Source organism: Entelurus aequoreus, linkage group LG12 (assembly GCF_033978785.1).
Source record: "Entelurus aequoreus isolate RoL-2023_Sb linkage group LG12, RoL_Eaeq_v1.1, whole genome shotgun sequence".
NCBI lineage: Eukaryota > Metazoa > Chordata > Actinopteri > Syngnathiformes > Syngnathidae > Entelurus > Entelurus aequoreus.
Window position 1 is genome coordinate 221,935 of NC_084742.1, and position 18,792 is coordinate 240,726.

Sequence of the window (18,792 nt, forward strand, 5' to 3'; positions counted from 1 at the left end):
CCACACATGACAACAACTGGATCACTCTGCATTGTTTATAAAATACTACCTCCACACATGACAACAACTGGATCACTCTGTATTGTATATAAAATACTACCTCCACACATGACACACAACTGGATCACTCTGCATTGTTTATAAAATACTACCTCCACACATGACAACAACTGGATCACTCTGCATTGTTTATAAAATACTACCTCCACACATGACAACAACTGGATCACTCTGTATTGTATATAAAATACTACCTCCACACATGACACACAACTGGATCACTCTGTATTGTATATAAAATACTACCTCCACACATGACAACAACTGGATCACTCTGCATTGTTTATAAAATACTACCTCCACACATGACAACAACTGGATCACTCTGTATTGTATATAAAATACTACCTCCACACATGACACACAACTGGATCACTCTGCATTGTTTATAAAATACTACCTCCACACATGACAACAACTGGATCACTCTGCATTGTTTATAAAATACTACCTCCACACATGACAACAACTGGATCACTCTGCATTGTTTATAAAATACTACCTCCACACATGACAACAACTGGATCACTCTGTATTGTATATAAAATACTACCTCCACACATGACAACAACTGGATCACTTTGTATTGTATATAAAATACTACCTCCACACATGACAACAACTGGATCACTCTGCATTGTTTATAAAATACTACCTCCACACATGACAACAACTGGATCACTCTGCATTGTTTATAAAATACTACCTCCACACATAACAACTGGATCACTCTGCATTGCTTATAAAATACTACCTCCACACATAACAACTGGATCACTCTGTATTGTATATAAAATACTACCTCCACACATGACAACAACTGGATCACTCTGTATTGTATATAAAATACTACCTCCACACATGACAACAACTGGATCACTCTGTATTGTATATAAAATACTAATCACCTGATATCACCTGATATCCGGGTTGGCGACCCTCCAGCACCCTCCCCCCGGCCAGGAGAGACATACTATGTACCAGTAAGGATACAAGGGAGTATACAACGGGCGATGGTGGATTCGGGCTGCGAGCAGTCCATGATTCACCAAAACCTGGTTCGACCTGGGGCGTTGAGGAAGGTTACACGGATGCGGGTTAAATGTGTGCATGGGAATATTCACGAGTACACTATCGTGCCGGTGGATATTTTTTTCAAAGGGGAAAAACATAGTGCTAAGGTGGCTGTAAATTCGCGCTTGGCGCACCCCTTAATCTTGGGAACAAATTGGTCGGGATTTAAAGGGTTAATAAAGCAGTACGCAGGGGTGCATTCACGGCCAGTAGGGAAAGGGGATACCCGTGCTGTTCTCATCGGCGACGCGAGATTATCCGACGCTGCCAGGAGGAAGGGGGAAGGGGAGCCGGCGGGGGCTTCGCAGGAGGTTTCCCCGGTTCCCCAATGGCGCCCCATGGATGATTTTCCACTCGAGCAGTCTCGAGATGACTTTCTGCGTGCGACCTGGGACCAAGGGATTTTAATTGATGGGCAGCGAGTTCGCCCGGGGATAGCGCGGGATTTCCCTCACTTTGCATTGATTAGGGACAGATTATACAGAGTGAGTCGTGACACTCAGACGGCGCATTTTAACCCGATGGCCGGTCACATGGGTTATGATAAAACACTCAATCGGAAAATGGTCCGGTTTTATTGGCCAGGTATTCGGGCAGACGTGTGCCGCTGGTGCGCGACCTGCCCGGACTGTCAACTAGTCAACCCCGCGGCCACCCCTAGGGCACCTTTGAGGCCATTACCACTCATAGAGGTCCCGTTTGTGCGAATTGGCATGGACCTCGTCGGACCATTTCACCCGAGCACCCAGGGATATCGCTTTGCGCTAGTCCTGGTGGATTATGCAACACGCTATCCCGAAGCAGTACCACTGCGCTCAATCCCTGCAAAGAGTGTCACGCAGGCACTGTTTCAAGTTATCTCCCGAGTTGGAATCCCGAAAGAGATTGTAACTTACTAGGGCACGTCCTTTATGTCACGCACGTTAAAGAAGCTGTACGGATTATTGGGGATCAAATCTATTCGGACCAGCGTTTACCACCCGCAGACAGATAGGTAGAGCGGATGAATAGAACCTTGAAATCCATGATCCGGAAGTTCGTACACGAGGACAAACCAAATTGGCATAAATGGTTGGATCCCCTGTTATTTGCAGTGCGGGAGATTCCTCAGGCCTCCACAGGGTTTTCCCCATTTGAACTGTTGTTCGGCAGGAAGCCGCGCGGGGTACTGGACCTAGTTAAAGAAAGCTGGGAGGAAGGTCCAAGCCCCAGTAAAAACGAAATTCAGTAGGTGATGGACTTGAGAGCAAAACTCCACACATTGGGGCACTTGTCACGTGAGAATTTGCTCCAAGCCCAAGAACGTCAGCAGCGCCTGTGTAACAAGGGGACGCTACTCAGACAATTTTCACCGGGAGGGAGAGAAAGTACTTGTATTACTCCCAACATCCAGCTCCAAATTACTCGCCAAGTGGCAAGGACCCTTTGTGGTCACACGACGAGTAGGTGATGTGGATTACGAGATCAGGCGGTCTGACCGGGGCAGGCCAACCCAAATATACCACCTCAACCTACTAAAAGGTTGGAGGGAAGTGGAGCCTGTCTCCATGGTGACGGCGACAGCGGAGATCGAGGAGCTGGGGGTGGGGGGAACCTCTGGCCCCAGCTCCTCGATCTCCACCCTTTCCTCTCCGCTGTGATAATCATCTGACGCCGTCACAGAAAGCAGACGTGGCCAAATTGCAGCAGCATTTTGCTGACGTGTTCTCCCCACTGCTAGGCCGCACGACTCTCACCCAGCATCACATAGAGACCAGCCCAGGCGTGACGGTGAGGTCTCGGACCTATAGGCTGCCCGAACACAAGCGCAAAGTAGTTCGGGAAGAATTAAAAAGCCATGCTGGAATTGGGAGTGATTGAAGAGTCACACAGTGCGTGGTGCAGCCCCATAGTTCTGGTAGGGAAGAAAGATGGGTCTGTGCGGTTCTTTGTGGAGGTAAGGTAAATGATGTGTCATGTTTTGACGCCTATCCAATGCCCCGGGTCGACAAGCTCCTGGACCGATTGGACACTGCTCGTTTTGTCAAGACACTGGATTTGACTAAGGGATACTGGCAGATTCCTTTGTCTCCAGAGTCTAAGGAAAAAACGGCATTCTCCACTCCGGAAGGTTTATACCAATTTGTGACCCTTCAGTTCGGCTTGTTCGGTGCGCCCGTCACATTTCAGAGACTCATGGACCGGGTACTGCGGCCCCACGCTGCATATGCTGCCGTCTATCTGGATGATGTCATCATCCAGGGGAACAGCTGGGCGGAGCATATGCAGAGGGTGGGGGTGGTACTCGAGTCCCTGAGGCGGGCGGGGCTCACCGCCTACCCGGCGAAGTGCGCGGTTGGCCGGAGGGAGGTACAGTATCTGGGGTACCACTTGGGGGAAGTTCAGGTGTGGCCTCAGGTAGGTAAAACCGCAGCAGTTGCGGCCTGTCCGACCTCGAAGACGAAAAAGGAGGTGAGGCAGTTTTTAGGGTTGGTAGGCTACTACCGGAGGTTCATCCCCCGGTTTGCGGACCTGACCAGCCCACTAACCGACCTCACCCGAAAAGGTGCTCCAGATCTGATCCACTGGACGGGGCAGTGCCAGCAGGCATTCGAGAAAGTGAGGAAAGCACTTTGCGAGGAGCCGGTACTGCACATGCCTGATTTTTCTATCATATTTTGTTTGCAGGCGGACGCATCGGGCAGAGGACTGGGAGCCGTTTTATCCCAGTAGGGGGGCACCGACCACCCGGTCCTGTACATCAGCAGAAAGTTATCGGAAAGGGAGGCCAGATACAGCACGGTGGAGAGGGAGTGCCTCGCCATCCGGTGGGCGGTCGGTGCCCTCCAGTACTATCTGCTGGGACGCCCGTTCAGCCTCTGCTCGGACCACAAGCCCCTCCAGTGGCTCCACCGCATGGAAGATGCCAACGCGCGGATCACCCGGTGGTATCTCGCTTTACAACCCTACAATTTCAGAGTGATCCATAGGCCGGGGGCGCAGATGGCCGTGGCGGACTTCCTCTCCCGCTCTCAGGCGGTGGGGAGTTGGTGCAGCAGAACGATGTCCTGGCCTAAGTCTGGCGGTGGAGGTATGTGGGGGGAGGTTGTGATTAGCGCACTGCAGGAGCAAAAGGTCACCGCCTCAGTCAATGGTGTTGAGGGCGGAGCACCATCGATTAGGGACGGCGAGACGCAGCTGGCAGGTGATTAGATTTCGCAGGTGGTACGTGTTAATCTAATCAGCTGTTGTCTTTAACAGTGAGCGGCCATCAGAGGAGAGGGGTGGGGGAAACCGGAGAGACAGACATCTGAAAAGATTGTACTGGAACTAATATACATTGAATCACATGGTGATTAAAGGCTTGGTTAAGATTGTACCGGAACTAATATACATTGAATCACATGGTGATTAAAGGCTTGGTTAAATGGCACAACTGACTCCTGACGTGATATCCGGGGAACGGGTAGGGAACCACCTCTACAACATCTTTCACTAGTTTGTAGTATTTGTTAGTATGTATTTGTATACATGTTTCACTAGTTTGTAGTAATTGTTAGTATGTATTTGTATACATGTTTCACTAGTTTGTAGTATTTGTTAGTATGTATTTGTATACATGTTTCACTAGTTTGTAGTATTTGTTAGTATGTATTTGTATACATGTTTCACTAGTTTGTAGTATTTGTTAGTATATACTTGTATACATGTTTCACTAGTTTGTAGTATTTGTTAGTATATACTTGTATACATGTTTCACTAGTTTGTAGTAATTGTTAGTATGTATTTGTATACATGTTTCACTAGTTTGTAGTAATTGTTAGTATGTATTTGTATACATGTTTCACTAGTTTGTAGTAATTGTTAGTATGTATTTGTATACATGTTTCACTAGTTTGTAGTATTTGTTAGTATGTATTTGTATACATGTTTCACTAGTTTGTAGTATTTGTTAGTATGTATTTGTATACATGTTTCACTAGTTTGTAGTATTTGTTAGTATATACTTGTATACATGTTTCACTAGTTTGTAGTATTTGTTAGTATATACTTGTATACATGTTTCACTAGTTTGTAGTAATTGTTAGTATGTATTTGTATACATGTTTCACTAGTTTGTAGTATTTGTTAGTATATACTTGTATACATGTTTCACTAGTTTGTAGTAATTGTTAGTATGTACTTGTATACACGCCTGACGTACTTTTTGCGTGTACAATGTTTGCGTGAGAGTGTCAAGAAGAAGATGACAACTTCCTGTCCTCAAACGCTCGCTGCTGATGTGACCCCCGCACCATGGCGGGGGTCGGGCGGGGTGGGAAGGGGGGGGATGCCCACATTGTCTGGGAGTTTCCTTTGTTATTGAAAACTCTGCAGGCTGGATAAGAGGCAGCGCTCCTTTGGGAACATCTCAGCTGCACAGCCACCGCACACAGGGGGGCGGGGGGGGGGGGGGGAGAGGAGAGACAGAGACAGAGAGAGAGACAGAGAGAGGAGAGAGAGAAGAGGAGAGAGAGAGAGGAGAAAGAGAGAGAGGAGAGGAGAGAGAGAGAGGAGAGAGAGAGAGGAGAGAGAGGAGAGGAGAGAGAGAGGAGAGGAGAGGAGAGAGAGGAGAGGAGAGAGAGAGAGGAGAGGAGAGAGAGAGAGGAGAGAGAGAGTTTGGCAGCCAAGGAGACGGCGGAAAAAAGTTTTTAAAGAGGAAGAAAAGCATTCTTGCCTTTCACTTTGAGGCAGTAAGACACAAAAGGAGCCTCGTGGTTCTCTTGCAGCTGCGTGAAGGACACTTTCATTGCACTGCATCAACCATATCAACGATATCAACCATAGCAGCGATATCAGCAGTATCGCATCCGGCAGAAGACACGGAACGTCTTTGGAGCTACGATGAAGTTTGCCTGCTTGATGCTCGCAGTCGGTGAGTCAAATACTGCTCAGTACCAGTACTCACTAGTAGTACTCTCAATGAATACTAGTAGTACTCTCAATGAATACTAGTAGTACTCTCAATGAATACTAGTAGTAATCCATGAATACTAGTAGTACTCTCAATGAATACTAGTAGTAATCCATGAATACTAGTAGTACTCATATTGAATAGCAGTAGTACTCATTGAATACTAGTAGTACTCTCAATGAATACTAGTAGTACTCTCATTGAATACTAGTAATACTCTAATTGAATACTAGTAGTACTCTCAATGAATACTAGTAGTACTCTCAATGAATACTAGTAGTACTCTCATTGAATACTAGTAGTACTCTCATTGAATACTAGTAGTACTCTCATTGAATACTATTAGTACTCTCAATGAATAGCAGTAGTACTCTCATTGAATACTAGTAATACTCTCATTGAATACTAGTAGTACTCTCAATGAATAGCAGTAGTACTCTCATTGAATACTATTAGTACTCTCAATGAATAGCAGTAGTACTCTCATTGAATACTAGTAATACTCTCATTGAATACTAGTAGTACTCATATTGAATAGCAGTAGTACTCTCAATGAACAGCAGTAGTACTCTCAATGAACAGCAGTAGTACTCTCAATGAACAGCAGTAGTACTCTCAATGAATAGCAGTAGTACTCTCAATGAATAGCAGTAGTACTCTCAATGAATAGCAGTAGTACTCACAATGAATAGCAGTAGTACTCACAATGAATAGCAGTAGTACTCTCAATGAATAGCAGTAGTACTCTCAATGAATAGCAGTAGTACTCACAATGAATAGCAGTAGTACTCACAATGAATAGCAGTAGTACTCTCAATGAATAGCAGTAGTACTCTCAATGAATAGCAGTAGTACTCTCAATGAATAGCAGTAGTACTCACAATGAATAGTAGTAGTACTCACAAACACTAGCACGGAGTAGTGAGAGGCAGTGACAGGTGCAGAGGAATGAGAAACACAAAGTGCTGAAAGATAGATGACAATTTATGTGTTTGCATGAGAAGAAAGTGACAAAAGAGATGATGTTGATGTCAAAGTTGGAATGAGATGACGTTGATGTCAAAGTTGGAATGAGATGATGTTAATGTCAAAGTTGGAATGAGATGATGTTCATGTCAAAGTTGGAATGAGATGATGTTGATGTCAAAGTTGGAATGAGATGATGTTCATGTCAAAGTTGGAATGAGATGATGTTCATGTCAAAGTTGGAATGAGATGATGTTGATGTCAAAGTTGGAATGAGATGATGTTGATGTCAAAGTTGGAATGAGATGATGTTCATGTCAAAGTTGGAATGAGATGATGTTGATGTCAAAGTTGGAATGAGATGATGTTGATGTCAAAGTTGGAATGAGATGATGTTGATGTCAAAGTTGGAATGAGATGATGTTCATGTCAAAGTTGGAATGAGATGATGTTGATGTCAAAGTTGGAATGAGATGATGTTCATGTCAAAGTTGGAATGAGATGATGTTCATGTCAAAGTTGGAATGAGATGATGTTGATGTCAAAGTTGGAATGAGATGATGTTGATGTCAAAGTTGGAATGAGATGATGTTCATGTCAAAGTTGGAATGAGATGATGTTGATGTCAAAGTTGGAATGAGATGATGTTGGAATGAGATGATGTTCATGTCAAAGTTGGAATGAGATGATGTTCATGTCAAAGTTGGAATGAGATGATGTTGATGTCAAAGTTGGAATGAGATGATGTTGGAATGAGATGATGTTCATGTCAAAGTTGGAATGAGATGATGTTCATGTCAAAGTTGGAATGAGATGATGTTGATGTCAAAGTTGGAATGAGATGATGTTCATGTCAAAGTTGGAATGAGATGATGTTCATGTCAAAGTTGGAATGAGATTATGTTGATGTCAAAGTTGGAATGAGATGATGTTGATGTCAAAGTTGGAATGAGATGATGTTCATGTCAAAGTTGGAATGAGATGATGTTCATGTCAAAGTTGGAATGAGATGATGTTGATGTCAAAGTTGGAATGAGATGATGTTCATGTCAAAGTTGGAATGAGATGATGTTCATGTCAAAGTTGGAATGAGATGATGTTGATGTCAAAGTTGGAATGAGATGATGATGTCAAAGTTGGAATGAGATGATGTTGATGTCAAAGTTGGAATGAGATGATGTTCATGTCAAAGTTGGAATGAGATGATGTTGATGTCAAAGTTGGAATGAGATGATGTTGATGTCAAAGTTGGAATGAGATGATGTTCATGTCAAAGTTGGAATGAGATGATGTTCATGTCAAAGTTGGAATGAGATGATGTTCATGTCAAAGTTGGAATGAGATGATGTTGATGTCAAAGTTGGAATGAGATGATGTTGATGTCAAAGTTGGAATGAGATGATGTTCATGTCAAAGTTGGAATGAGATGATGTTGATGTCAAAGTTGGAATGAGATGATGTTCATGTCAAAGTTGGAATGAGATGATGTTCATGTCAAAGTTGGAATGAGATGATGTTGATGTCAAAGTTGGAATGAGATGATGTTGATGTCAAAGTTGGAATGAGATGATGTTCATGTCAAAGTTGGAATGAGATGATGTTGATGTCAAAGTTGGAATGAGATGATGTTGATGTCAAAGTTGGAATATGATGATGTTCACATGGAAAAGAACCATCCGGATTGTTCTAGGGTGAAAGTGTAAAAGGCAGCATGTGTGATGGTATGGGGGTGTATTAGTGTGTGATGGTATGGGGGTGTATTAGTGGCCAAGACATGGGTAACTTACACATCTGTGAAGGCACCATTAATGCTGAAAGGTACATACAGGACGGCGTGGCGCAGTTGGGAGAGTGGCCGTGCCAGCAACCTGAGGGTTCCTGGTTCAATCCCCACCTTCTACCAACCTCGTCACGTCCGTTGTGTCCTTGAGCAAGACGCTTCACCCTTGCTCCTGATGGGTCGTGGTTAGGGCCTTGCATGGCAGCTCCCGCCATCAGTGTGTGAATGTGTGTGTGAATGGGTGAATGTGGAAATAGTGTCAAAGCGCTTTGAGTACCTTGAAGGTAGAAAAGCGCTATATAAGTATAACCCATTTACCATTTACAGCTTTTGGAGCAACATATGTTGCCATCCAAGCAACGTTACCATGGACGCCCCTGCTTATTTCAGCAAGACAATGCCAAGCCAGGTGTTACATCAACGTGGCTTCATAGTAAAAGAGTGTGGGTACTAGACTGGCCTGCCTGTAGTCCAGACATTGAAAATGTGTGCAGGCTAAAATATGAGAAGGGAGACTGTTGAACAACTTAAGCTGTACATCAAGCAAGAATGGGAAAGAATTCCACTTCAAAAATGTGTCTCCTCACTTCCCAAACCTTTGCTGAGTGTTGTTAAAAGGAAAGGCCATGTAACACAGTGGTGAACATGCCTTTTTTGCCATGTGTTGCTGCCATTACATTCTAACTTCATGATTATTTGCCAAAAAGAAGAAAGTTTCTCAGTGTGAACATGAAATATCTTGCAAGACTGATCCAGTTACTGATGGAGATGTCATGTAGACATGTATCTACGTCTGTGAGCATGAAGTGATGAAGTCTGACTTCTGTGAGCACGAAGTGATGAAGTCTGACTTCTGTGAGCATGAAGTGATGAAGTCTGACTTCTGTGAGCATGAAGTGATGAAGTCTGACTTCTGTGAGCATGAAGTGATGAAGTCTGACTTCTGTGAGCACGAAGTGATGAAGTCTGACTTCTGTGAGCATGAAGTGATGAAGTCTGACTTCTGTGAGCATGAAGTGATGAAGTCTGACTTCTGTGAGCACGAAGTGATGAAGTCTGACTTCTGTGAGCATGAAGTGATGAAGTCTGACTTCTCTGAGCATGAAGTGATGAAGTCTGACTTCTGTGAGCATGAAGTGATGAAGTCTGACTTCTGTGAGCACGAAGTGATGAAGTCTGACTTCTGTGAGCATGAAGTGATGAAGTCTGACTTCTGTGAGCATGAAGTGATGAAGTCTGACTTCTGTGAGCATGAAGTGATGAAGTCTGACTTCTGTGAGCACGAAGTGATGAAGTCTGACTTCTGTGAGCACGAAGTGATGAAGTCTGACTTCTGTGAGCATGAAGTGATGAAGTCTGACTTCTGTGAGCATGAAGTGATGAAGTCTGACTTCTGTGAGCATGAAGTGATGAAGTCTGACTTCTGTGAGCACGAAGTGATGAAGTCTGACGTCTGTGAGCATGAAGTGATGAAGTCTGACTTCTGTGAGCATGAAGTGATGAAGTCTGACGTCTGTGAGCATGAAGTGATGAAGTCTGACATCTGTGAGCATGAAGTGATGAAGTCTGACTTCTGTGAGCATGAAGTGATGAAGTCTGACTTCTGTGAGCATGAAGTGATGAAGTCTGACTTCTGTGAGAATGAAGTGATGAAGTCTGGGGTCTGTGAGCATGAAGTGATGAAGTCTGACTTCTGTGAGCATGAAGTGATGAAGTCTGGGGTCTGTGAGCATGAAGTGATGAAGTCTGACTTCTGTGAGCATGAAGTGATGAAGTCTGACTTCTGTGAGCATGGAGTGATGACGTCTGACTTCTGTGAGCATGAAGTGATGAAGTCTGACTTCTGTGAGCATGAAGTGATGAAGTCTGACTTCTGTGAGCATGAAGTGATGAAGTCTGACGTCTGTGAGCATGAAGTGATGAAGTCTGACTTCTGTGAGCACGAAGTGATGAAGTCTGACGTCTGTGAGCATGAAGTGATGACGTCTGACTTCTGTTAGCATGAAGTGATGAAGTCTGACTTCTGTGAGCATGAAGTGATGAAGTCTGACGTCTGTGAGCATGATGTGATGAAGTCTGACATCTGTGAGCATGAAGTGATGAAGTCTGACTTCTGTGAGCATGAAGTGATGAAGTCTGACTTCTGTGAGCATGAAGTGATGAAGTCTGACTTCTCTGAGCATGAAGTGATGAAGTCTGACTTCTGTGAGCATGAAGTGATGAAGTCTGACTTCTGTGAGCATGAAGTGATGAAGTCTGACTTCTGTGAGCATGAAGTGATGAAGTCTGACTTCTGTGAGCACGAAGTGATGAAGTCTGACGTCTGTGAGCATGAAGTGATGAAGTCTGACTTCTGTTAGCATGAAGTGATGAAGTCTGACTTCTGTGAGCATGAAGTGATGAAGTCTGACGTCTGTGAGCATGATGTGATGAAGTCTGACATCTGTGAGCATGAAGTGATGAAGTCTGACTTCTGTGAGCATGAAGTGATGAAGTCTGACTTCTGTGAGCATGAAGTGATGAAGTCTGACTTCTGTGAGAATGAAGTGATGAAGTCTGGGGTCTGTGAGCATGAAGTGATGAAGTCTGACTTCTGTGAGCATGAAGTGATGAAGTCTGGGGTCTGTGAGCATGAAGTGATGAAGTCTGACTTCTGTGAGCATGAAGTGATGAAGTCTGACTTCTGTGAGCATGAAGTGATGAAGTCTGGGGTCTGTGAGCATGAAGTGATGAAGTCTGACTTCTGTGAGCATGAAGTGATGAAGTCTGACTTCTGTGAGCATGAAGTGATGACGTCTGACTTCTGTGAGCATGAAGTGATGAAGTCTGACTTCTCTGAGCATGAAGTGATGAAGTCTGACTTCTGTGAGCATGAAGTGATGAAGTCTGGGGTCTGTGAGCATGAAGTGATGAAGTCTGACTTCTGTGAGCATGAAGTGATGAAGTCTGACTTCTGTGAGCATGAAGTGATGAAGTCTGACTTCTGTGAGCATGAAGTGATGAAGTCTGACTTCTCTGAGCATGAAGTGATGAAGTCTGACTTCTGTGAGCATGAAGTGATGACGTCTGACTTCTGTGAGCATGAAGTGATGAAGTCTGACTTCTCTGAGCATGAAGTGATGAAGTCTGACGTCTGTGAGCATGAAGTGATGAAGTCTGACTTCTGTGAGCATGAAGTGATGAAGTCTGACTTCTGTGAGCATGAAGTGATGACGTCTGACTTCTGTGAGCATGAAGTGATGAAGTCTGACGTCTGTGAGCATGATGTGATGAAGTCTGACATCTGTGAGCATGAAGTGATGAAGTCTGACTTCTGTGAGCATGAAGTGATGAAGTCTGACTTCTGTGAGCATGAAGTGATGAAGTCTGACTTCTGTGAGCACGAAGTGATGAAGTCTGACGTCTGTGAGCACGAAGTGATGAAGTCTGACTTCTGTTAGCATGAAGTGATGAAGTCTGACTTCTGTGAGCATGAAGTGATGAAGTCTGACGTCTGTGAGCATGATGTGATGAAGTCTGACATCTGTGAGCATGAAGTGATGAAGTCTGACTTCTGTGAGCATGAAGTGATGAAGTCTGACTTCTGTGAGCATGAAGTGATGAAGTCTGACTTCTGTGAGAATGAAGTGATGAAGTCTGGGGTCTGTGAGCATGAAGTGATGAAGTCTGACTTCTGTGAGCATGAAGTGATGAAGTCTGGGGTCTGTGAGCATGAAGTGATGAAGTCTGACTTCTGTGAGCATGAAGTGATGAAGTCTGACTTCTGTGAGCATGAAGTGATGAAGTCTGACTTCTGTGAGCATGAAGTGATGACGTCTGACTTCTGTGAGCATGAAGTGATGAAGTCTGACTTCTCTGAGCATGAAGTGATGAAGTCTGACTTCTGTGAGCATGAAGTGATGAAGTCTGGGGTCTGTGAGCATGAAGTGATGAAGTCTGACTTCTGTGAGCATGAAGTGATGAAGTCTGACTTCTGTGAGCATGAAGGGATGACGTCTGACTTCTGTGAGCATGAAGTGATGAAGTCTGACTTCTCTGAGCATGAAGTGATGAAGTCTGACGTCTGTGAGCATGAAGTGATGAAGTCTGACTTCTGTGAGCATGAAGTGATGAAGTCTGACTTCTGTGAGCATGAAGTGATGACGTCTGACTTCTGTGAGCATGAAGTGATGAAGTCTGACTTCTGTGAGCATGAAGTGATGACGTCTGACTTCTGTGAGCATGAAGTGATGAAGTCTGACTTCTCTGAGCATGAAGTGATGAAGTCTGACGTCTGTGAGCATGAAGTGATGAAGTCTGACTTCTGTGAGCATGAAGTGATGAAGTCTGACTTCTGTGAGCATGAAGTGATGACGTCTGACTTCTGTGAGCATGAAGTGATGAAGTCTGACTTCTGTGAGCATGAAGTGATGAAGTCTGACTTCTGTGAGCATGAAGTGATGAAGTCTGACTTCTGTGAGCATGAAGTGATGACGTCTGACTTCTGTGAGCATGAAGTGATGACTTCTGTGAGCATGAAGTGATGACGTCTGACGTCTGTGAGCATGAAGTGATGAAGTCTGACTTCTCTGAGCATGAAGTGATGAAGTCTGACGTCTGTGAGCATGAAGTGATGAAGTCTGACTTCTGTGAGCATGAAGTGATGACGTCTGACTTCTGTGAGCATGAAGTGATGACGTCTGACTTCTGTGAGCATGAAGTGATGAAGTCTGACTTCTGTGAGCATGAAGTGATGACGTCTGACGTCTGTGAGCATGAAGTGATGACTTCTGTGGGCATGAAGTGATGACTTCTGTGAGCATGAAGTGATGACGTCTGACGTCTGTGAGCATGAAGTGATGACTTCTGTGAGCATGAAGTGATGACGTCTGACGTCTGTGAGCATGAAGTGATGACTTCTGTGAGCATGAAGTGATGACTTCTGTGAGCATGAAGTGATGAAGTCTGACTTCTGTGAGCATGAAGTGATGACGTCTGACGTCTGTGAGCATGAAGTGATGACGTCTGTGAGCATGAAGTGATGACGTCTGTGAGCATGAAGTGATGACGTCTGTGAGCATGAAGTGATGACGTCTGTGAGCATGAAGTGATGACTTCTGTGAGACATATATATATAACTATTAGCCACAACACAACCAGGCTTAAATTTAATATGTCACAAATTAATCCCACACAAGTAAACACGCTGCAGGACTGCTTGTATCGCACATGATATCACACACAAGTAAACACTCTGCAGGACTGCTTGTATCGCACATGATATCACACACAAGTAAACACTCTGCAGGACTGCTTGTATCGCACATTATATCACACACAAGTAAACACGCTGCAGGACTGCTTGTATCGCACATGATATCACACACAAGTAAACACGCTGCAGGACTGCTTGTATCGCACATGATATCACACACAAGTAAACACGCTGCAGGACTGCTTGGATGAATATTGGATGGCACCTCTGAGTAGTTTTTTGAGAACCAATAGTTTATGGAAGAGTCCATAGTGCTGGAACGCACGCGCACGCACACGCACACGCACACGCACACGCACACGCACACGCGCACGCGCACACACACGCACACACACACACACACACACACACACACACACACACACACACACACACACACACACACACACACACACACACACGCAGACTTGCATGCAGTGTGTGTGGTGAGGAATGTGTGGAGCAGACAAGAAGGTGGAGGTCATCAGGAGATAAAGCAGGAGGTGTCATCTTGCTGATCCAACATGGAATGCTGGAGTGAGGAGGAGGCAGAAGAAGAGCTGATAAAGTTGGTACTGCTCTGCACCAGCCTCCACCTCATCTACACCAGCCTCCACCTCATCTACACCAGCCTCCACCTCATCTACACCAGCCTCCACCTCATCTACACCAGCCACCACCTCATCTACACCAGCCTCCACCTCATCTACACCAGCCTCCACCTCATCTACACCAGCCTCCACCTCATCTACACCAGCCTCCACCTCATCTGCACCAGCCTCCACCTCATCTGCACCAACCTCCACCTCATCTGCACCAGCCTCCACCTCATCTGCACCAACCTCCACCTCATCTACACCAGCCTCCACCTCATCTACACCAGCCTCCACCTCATCTACACCAGCCTCCACCTCATCTACACCAGCCTCCACCTCATCTACACCAGCCTCCACCTCATCTACACCAGCCTCCACCTCATCTACACCAGTCTCCACCTCATCTGCACCAGTCTCCACCTCATCTACACCAGTCTCCACCTCATCTGCACCAGCCTCCACCTCATCTGCACCAGTCTCCACCTCATCTGCACCAGCCTCCACCTCATCTACACCAGTCTCCACCTCATCTGCACCAGTCTCCACCTCATCTACACCAGCCTCCACCTCATCTGCACCAGCCTCCACCTCATCTGCACCAGCCTCCACCTCATCTGCACCAACCTCCACCTCATCTGCACCAACCTCCACCTCATCTGTACCAGCCTCCACCTCATCTGCCCCAACCTCCACCTCATCTGCACCAACCTCCACCTCATCTGTACCAGCCTCCACCTCATCTGCACCAACCTCCACCTCATCTGCACCAACCTCCACCTCATCTGTACCAGCCTCCACCTCATCTGCACCAACCTCCACCTCATCTGCACCAGCCTCCACCTCATCTGCACCAACCTCCACCTCATCTGCACCAACCTCCACCTCATCTGCACCAGCCTCCACCTCAGCAGCCTGTCAGGACTCACCTAGTTTGATTGATTGATTGATTGAGACTTGTATTAGTAGGTTGCACAGTACAGTACATATTCCGTACAATTGATCACTAAATGGTAACACCCCAATAAGTTGTTCCACTTGTTTAAGTCGGGGTCCACGTTCATCAATTCATGGTACAAATATATACTATCAGATATATACTATCAGATATATACTATCAGATATATACTATCAGATATATACTATCAGATATATACTATCAGATATATACTATCAGATATATACTATCATCATAATACAGTCATCACACAAGTTCATCATCAGAGTATATACATTGAATTATTTACATTGTTTACAATCCGGGGGGTGGGATGTGTGTGTGTGGGGGGGGGGGGGGTTAGGTTTGGTTGATATCAGCACTTCAGTCATCAACAATTGCATCATCAGAGAAATGGACATTGAAACAGTGTAGGTGTGACTTGGTAGGATATGTACAGTGTTTACTTGGTAGGATATGTACAGTGTTTACTTGGTAGGATATGTACAGGGTTTACTTGGTAGGATATGTACAGTGTTTACTTGGTAGGATATGTACAGTGTTTACTTGGTAGTATATGTAGTATATGTATATGTATGTCGCTCCCACTCTCACCTCATCGGAAGACACAAAAGACTAGTTCTATGGGCAGCTTGATGAACTGATAAAGGGCCTCCCAAAAGATGAGCCCTTATTCCTCCTTGGCGACTTCAATGCCAGAGTAGGTGCAGATCACAAGTCATGGCCCTCCTGCCTTGGACGTCATGGCACAGGGAAGGTAAATGAGAATGGTCAAAGGCTGCTGGAACTGTGCTCCTACCATGACCTCTGCATTACAAACACCTTCTTCGAGTGTAAACCATCACACAGAGTGTCGTGGAGGCATCCGCGGTCCCAACGCTGGCACCAACTCGACCTTGCCATCACCAGGCGCTCTGCCTTAAACAATGTCCTCATCACCAGAAGCTACCATAGTGCAGACTGTGACACTGACCATGCCCTTGTGTGCAGCAAAGTGCGTCTCCAGCCACGCAAGCTACATCACTCCAAACCAAAAGGCCGCCCCCGGATCAACACAGTACACATGTCAGATCCCCTTAAGGTGGACGCATATGTAACCAACCTGGATGAAGCCCTACAGGACCTGCCAGATCATGACGCCACAGGAAAGTGGAATGCCATGAGGGACAAAATTTACAACACGGCCATGTCCTCGTTTGGCAAGAAAGAACATCCCTGCCAGGATTGGTTCAAAGCCCACCTTCCAAGGATGAAACCAGAAATAGAGGCTAAACGTGCAGCCTTCTTAGCACACAAGGAATGCCCAAATGAACAGACACTCACAGCACTCAGAAGGGCTCGGAACACCACCCAGCGTGTTGCTAGACAGTGTGCCAATGAATATTGGCAACAACTGTGTAAGGAAATACAGAGCTGTGCCGAGTCCGGAAACACACGCGGCATGTACAACGGCATCAAAAAGGCCCTTGGCCCTGCAGTAAAAGGAATTGCCCCCTGAAATCTCTGTCAGGGGAGAAGATCACTAACCGGGAGGAACAGATGACCAGATGGGTGGAACACTACTCAGAACTGTACTCCCGTGAAACATCAGTTTCCAATGCTGCCCTTAGTGGTACGAAGGATCTGCCCATCATGGAGGAGCTAGATGAAGTGCCCACTATGGAAGAGCTCAGCAAAGCCATTGATGCCCTCCCAAACGACAAAGCACCAGGTAGCGATAACATCCCACCTGAAGCCATCAAGCACGGGAAACCTGCCCTGCTTCAGCCTCTGTATGAGTTGCTCTGCATGTGCTGGGAGGAAGGTGCAGTCCCACAAGACATGCGTGACGCCACCATTGTGACACTGTATAAAAACAAAGGTGACCGCAGTGACTGCAACAACTACAGAGGGATCTCCCTTCTCAGCATTGTCGGCAAAGTGTATGCACGCATCCTCCTCAACAGGCTGCAGAGACTCGCGGATCGTGTCTATCCAGAATCCCAATGTGGCTTCAGAGCAGGCAGGTCGACAACTGACATGATCTTTTCCCTTCGACAGCTCCAGGAAAAGAGTAGAGAGCAAGGCCAGCCACTCTACATGATGTTCATAGACCTCACCAAGGCCTTCGATCTGGTCAGCAGGGAAGGCCTATTCCAGCTCCTTGAGAAGATTGGCTGCCCCCCAAAGCTCGGCAGCATGGTGACCTCCTTCCATGTCAACATGAAGGGCACAGTCCTGTATGACGGATCATCCTCAGAACCATTCTGTATCAACAGTGGTGTCAAGCAGGGCTGTGTACTTGCACCAACCCTTTTCGGGATTTTCTTTTCCCTGCTCCTGTCTTACGCCTTCGACTACTCCACTGATGGTGTATACCTGCACACCCGGTCTGATGGGAGATTGTTTAACCTGGCGCGACTGCGTTCTAAGACCAAGGTCAGGACAGTTCTCATCAGGGAGATGTTGTTTGCTGATGATGCAGCCCTCATGACTCACACAGAGGATGCCCTTCAGAGTTTGGCTGACCGCTTTGCCGATGCTTGTAAGCAGTTTGGGCTCACAATAAGCCTGAAGAAGACCAACATCAGTGCACAAGACATCAGTACTGCCCCCTCCATCACAGTTGATAACATCAGACTGGACACTGTGGACAAGTTCACCTACTTGGGATCAACAATCAGCAACAACCTCTCACTGGACATCGAACTGGACAGGCGTCTCGGAAAGGCAAATACCATCATGGCTAGACTGACCAAGAGAGTGTGGGAGAACGGAGCGCTGTCAGAACACACCAAGATCCGTGTATATCAGGCCTGCGTTCTCAGCACCCTTCTCTATGGAAGTGAATCCTGGACCACCTATATGAAGCAAGAACGTCGGCTCAACACCTTCCACATGCGGTGCCTCAGGCGCATCCTCAACATCAGCTGGCAGGACCACATCCCATACACCAACATCCTGCAGCGCGCCAAGATCCCCAGCATGTACTCCCTGCTGAGTCAACGCCGTCTCCGCTGGCTCGGCCATGTCCGACGGATGGAGGATGGAAGACTACCTAAGGACATCATGTATGGACAACTGACCATTGGCACCAGACGAGCTGGTCGCCCCCTACTACGCTTCAAGGACGTCTGCAAAAGAGACATGAAAGCATGCAACATCTCTCCTGACAGCTGGGAGGTACAGGCCATGGACAGAAATGCTTGGCGTCAG

General features: G+C 45.9%; 1 protein-coding gene across 1 annotated transcript in view; it reads left to right on the plus strand.

The window, feature by feature from the left end:
- The first annotated feature begins 5,739 nt into the window (after nucleotides 1–5,739).
- The window catches only part of LOC133661325 (basic proline-rich protein-like), a 48,447-nt gene continuing 35,394 nt past the window's right edge, over nucleotides 5,740–18,792 (plus strand). Inside the window, exon 1 of the mRNA XM_062064452.1 lies at nucleotides 5,740–6,028. Within this exon, the coding sequence (XP_061920436.1) occupies nucleotides 5,998–6,028 (31 nt within the window). The 5' untranslated portion in view covers nucleotides 5,740–5,997. The remainder of the gene's footprint in view (nucleotides 6,029–18,792) is intronic.